We start from the raw sequence: 5,069 nt of genomic DNA, 5'->3' as shown, positions 1-5,069 counted from the left end.
AGAGAGAGAGAGAGAGAGAGAGAGCGTGTGTGAATGTGTGTGTTTGTGTGTGTGTATGTGTGTGTGTGTGTTTTGGGGAGGGGGGAAGGGGTATGGGGAGATCATACCCAAGACGAAAATCACTGCGTTAGGCCTAGTACAAGACAGTAAAAAGGCGTTCTGTTGGTATTTTGCTTGACAAGAGTTTGCTGACAAAACGCCTTTTTTCCGAAGCCGTGGCGAGAAAAAAGGTGTTCTGTCAGCGAACTCTTAAAAAAAAGGTATTTCGTCAGCATGACCATTTTAAAAAGGCGTTCTTCCGAATTTTGTATGTTAATTTATTCAAAAACTAGTCCCAGTTTCACTTTGATTTTTTCACACAAAAAGGGTAATATATCAAACTATCGATTTAGTAAATAAAAAATGTTCGCGTCAAAATGAAAAAAAGGCGTTTTGTCTGCTTACGGCAGTCTAGTGGTCAGTCTTTTGGGTTCTCAACTGCAAGGTCATTGATTCGAATCCCATCATAGGCCCAACATTGTGTCCTTCTGGAAAGCACATTACTCAAATGAACTTTCCTCACTTCACCCTAGGGAATGGGTACATGTACCCGCCTACAAACAGCGAAAAATCTTGTCAGTATGTAGGTGTTTTAACACGAGCAATTAACAGCATGCACTGTATGCTTCAAGGGAAGCTAAGGATATTTCTGGGTGTTATACGGTCAACTGGAGTAATAAACAGTTGTAATGTGCATAGAGCATGCTGCAGAGAGTTGAAATTTGATCATACCTATAGATATAAATGCAATTATCATTATAATCATTAGTAGTAGTATTATCATTATTAATACTATCATTATTATTATTATTTGTTAATATTAAAACACTGTTCAGTTATTTTTCTCTGGAAAGTAAAATGAGTAGCCGGGGGAAAAAAACAATGATGTTAACCTGTTTTGCTATGACTTAATGTTATGCAAAGAGGAGAAAATGAATATATTGATTTTCTTTAATAGAATATTAGACTTTCAGTTAGTAAAAATGTCAGCACTCACTCAAAATCTCAATCTGTGTCAGTTTTAGCATCTCCTGTGGTAGGTCAGATAGTTTGTTGTTGCTGAGACCGATGACCTTGAGTTTGGTCATGTTCTCAATGTCACTGATGACTTCGGTGAGGCTGTTGCCACACATTGACAATTCCACCAACTCCTGGAGCCAGAATACCTAGTTGAAAAGACACAGGCGTAAAGGAAAATTATTTATTGAATGCCTGCACAGTAACCTTTACAATCAACCAGCAATGAAGACCACAGCTCTGGTTAACAGTGGTTTACTTAGAAGCCTGGTAACTTTCTGGTTAAACTGATTTTTCAAACTCTCGCACAAATATCTCCCCCTCCCCCCCCCCTAAAAAAATCATCCCCCTTCCTCTTAATTTTATCCTGAAAGATCATAGCATAAAAGTCATTAAGTTTAAGCCTGTCTCAGGAATGTAAAAGATATATTAAAGTATAGAGTGCAGTGAAGTAAACACCTGAAAATTCTAAACATCATACCTGGATGGGGATGAATTCAAACTGGTTGTCATCCAGGAGCAGCTGTTGCAAACCTGTCATACTTTCAATTTCATGAGGCAGGTTAGTCATCTTGTTTCCAGACAAGCCAAGCCGCCGCAAGCTCTCAATCTGGCACACTACAGGGTTTAAGAACTCGAGCAGGTTTCTCTCTAACCCTAAAATCTGAAAACATAAAAATACGCTTTGTGGATATCTTTTTTCTGACTCCTTACTCTACCTGAAGTTTAACATATCTTCTGTCGTTTTCTCTTTAGTCTTAATCCCCCCCCCCCCCTAATTCTAATATCATCAAAATTTTCTGCTAGACAATTTTGGGGTCTTTGTTTGATGATAAAAAAATCGACCAGTAATTTTTTCTTCACCCACTCAAAACCTTATGTGTGAAATATACTTTATGAGCATTTCTAGATCTACCACTTCATCCCTAGAGTGACAGAGCTATTCATTGATATACTTTCAATCAAAACAAGACCTATCTTCATGGTTTACACAAAGAAATACCTCAGCCAATTGATCTTTTCTATGCAAAAGGCTTTAAATGATTTTAAATGTTCTTTTAAAAATAAATTCATATCTACAGTCGTCAGGACTGTTTTCTTTTAGTGATGCTCAGAGGGCGATAGTCACAATAACTGATCATAATTCAAATGATCCAATAATATGTCCATCCATTGTCGAGGAGAAAAGTGGTTGTCTAAGGCTTGTCACCGTCTTCGACAGTGTAGAGGGAGAAATGGGAAATGGTCATTTGGACAGGTGATTGTCTATGACAGGAAGCCGTTAGAGCAGGTTTAAATGTCTTTTTAGGGACTAATACCCTCTGTTCTAAAGAAAGCTCAAAAATGATTCCAGTCAGCTGTCATTAGTTACTGTACCTGCAGTTCTTTTAGATTGGAAAAACTATCCGGTAGTGATGTCAAAAGGTTGTCATTCAGGCCCAATACACGAAGCTGCGTCATATCGCCAACTGTTGTGGGCACTTGCTCTAGTCTGTTTCCATTTAGTAAAAGCTGAGTAAGTGACTTCAGGGTGGATATTTCAGAAGAAATGGTTGAGATCTCATTATTAGAGATGTCAAGAACCTGTGGACAAAAGTGCAGATGAAATAGAGAGTTTTAAAAAAGGCCTACTTTGCATTTTTATTACATTATTCATTTGCACATGCATTAGAGAAATATACATTTTCAAAGCAATGTACGACTTAAATGTTTCTTACTAAAATTCTTAAATGCCTTTACACTAACAAGGACTACTAAAAAAGATAACATTGACAGGGTTAAATCTTCTTTGTGAGATGCCAGGTGACATAATATTTTTGGGAGTATAGAGGCTGTGGTCTATATTTGGTTGTTTTTGGTTGTGGCAGGGGGTTAAGGCCTAGCCTATTGTAATGTTTGGCTGAAAGTGTGAGAGTGAGTAAAGTGTGAGTCTCTGTTCAGTTATTGTATTGTTTGCAACTTTATAAAAGCAGTCTGAGTTACTACTGGTGGGACTTTTAGAGGAGAGAGTTGTATCAAGGCAGAGGAGGCCGGCTGAGAGTATAGGTGGTGAAAAAGGCTAGTTAGAGCCTCGGTTCATTTGTGTGTAACGTGAAAGATTCCAACGCATCTGGGCCCCAAAGCTGCGGAAAGGATCACAGCACAGAGAGGAACAGGTTTGGCTAACTCCTGTTATAGTAGCATGCTGACAGAAGGTTAGTATTAGTAGTGTTAAACATTTGTTTTATGTTCCAAGTAACAACAGAGGCGCATAGATAATATATGAAAACCTCGAACCAAATTTTTTTTTCTAGGTATTTCTTCCTGCATCACAGATTGCCCCACAATGTATACAAACAATAGTAAGTGCCGAGTTCATGGCCAAGTGTACATCCTAAATAGTTCAGATATTATTCTTCGCATTATGCATAAAAGTTATAAATCCACTGAAGACACCTCTATATACTTATAACAAAACTTTGTATTCATTCCTATAAATTATGTTTTTTGTGGTACCTAAAAAAATGTACATGTAGGCCTACCTGTAATTTTGGCAGTTGAAAAATATGCCTGTTCACCACATGTATATTGTTTCCTGTTAATACCAATGCCTCCAAGTTTTCTAGAAGTGTCAGATCATCTGGAAGCCGATCAATGTCATTGTTGAGGAGAAAAAGACACGACAGCTCTCGGATGTCAAATATAGAAGTGGGAATTTCTCTGTATCCTTTGTTGTTCAGTTCAAGGCAAACCTGAAAATAAAAGTTCATTAGCACTTTACTGAATTTTTTAAAATAGCTTAAATAAATGTTCACAAGGGCATGGACTTGCATTATTGTTGACAAACAGGGGATCTCAAGTAAAACAGAATAATAAGAGTCGTAGTTGATTTGATTGAGAAAAAAAGTCAGAACATCAAGTTGTCACTGATTTAAACTCATTTGAGACTGTTCTGGCCATATATATATGGTTGGCAGCTCCCACTGTTGTACACATCCCAATAGCTTATTAGCAGTGGCCACACCTGATTAGCAATAATGTTCACAATTTTTTTTAGATAGTTCAAAGCAAATGAAATTTTAAAGAGTCAAGTTAATACAAAACAAAATGTATTCATTTCTACACGTACTGCAGTCACCATGCATCTATTAGCTGTGCATTCTGGTAGAGCTAGAAATACAGATTTTATAAAGGTATAAAATTGTTCCAATTTACCACTTTCATATTACATTAGAGAAATACAGTTTGGCGCTAGACATTTACTCTTTGGATTGATATCTATTTAGACAAGGTTTACCCCCGTTGCTTACCAAACCCTATTAACAAGACAGAAAATAACAACGGAGTGTATACAGACCCGGTAACCGGGAACAAAGTCACGAAGTATACAGACCTGGTAGGGGAAATCTTTTGTGATTCAAAAACTTTCAGTGCCCTCTTGGCTCAGGGTAGACTTAGGTTCTTCTAAATCTAAGGTCTAGTTCTAGATCTAGACAGACAGAAATTAATCATATCTAGTTTTGAGGCCTAAATCTAGATCTAAATGAAGATTGCGGATGTCTTTTCGATGATTGATCGTTTTTCCTCTGTTTTAGAGTAGGAGGAATCACAAGACAATTTTTAAAAAGAATAATGTCACAATTTCAATCCAGCAGTCACCCTCTCTATTTCTCTGCCTCTCTATCCCCTCTTTTTCAGCCTGCCTCTCTCTCACTCTCTCTCTCTCTCTCTCTCTTCTTTGTGTATCGCTCGTCCTCTCATTGTCTTTGTTTATTTCTGTCTTTCTTCCCCCATCCCACCTACTTTCCCACTTTATCTTTCTCTCGTTCCCTCCTGTCAACTAGAGAAATGTGATATTTGCTAGCATTTCCCCCTGTTCTCTACCCCTCTCTCTCTCTCTCTCTCTCTCTCTCTCTCTCTCTCTCTCTCTACTAGTCATGTATCCCTGTTGGTTATCAATCTGTCATCCCCTCTCTCTATACTATTATACTCTTTGCCCCCGCTCTCCTCCCCCTCTCTGTCTCCATCTATCT

At 37.9% G+C, this 5,069-nt stretch overlaps 1 protein-coding gene across 1 annotated transcript in view; it reads right to left on the bottom strand.

Moving 5' to 3' along the window:
- Positions 1 to 5,069, bottom strand: part of LOC101862951 (leucine-rich repeat and death domain-containing protein 1) — a 14,816-nt gene that overhangs the window by 7,862 nt on the left and 1,885 nt on the right. Inside the window, exons 3-6 of the mRNA XM_005099894.3 lie at positions 3,579 to 3,788; positions 2,434 to 2,640; positions 1,538 to 1,720; positions 1,037 to 1,205 (exon numbers count right to left, since the gene is read on the bottom strand). Coding sequence (XP_005099951.2) covers positions 1,037 to 1,205; positions 1,538 to 1,720; positions 2,434 to 2,640; positions 3,579 to 3,788 — 769 coding nt within the window. The remainder of the gene's footprint in view (positions 1 to 1,036; positions 1,206 to 1,537; positions 1,721 to 2,433; positions 2,641 to 3,578; positions 3,789 to 5,069) is intronic.

The sequence above is a fragment of the Aplysia californica genome, unplaced genomic scaffold (genome assembly GCF_000002075.1).
Source record: "Aplysia californica isolate F4 #8 unplaced genomic scaffold, AplCal3.0 scaffold00229, whole genome shotgun sequence".
In the NCBI taxonomy this organism is placed as follows: domain Eukaryota; kingdom Metazoa; phylum Mollusca; class Gastropoda; order Aplysiida; family Aplysiidae; genus Aplysia; species Aplysia californica.
The sequence above is the reverse complement of the archived record's forward strand: the minus strand, read 5'-3'. Positions and strand labels throughout refer to the sequence as shown.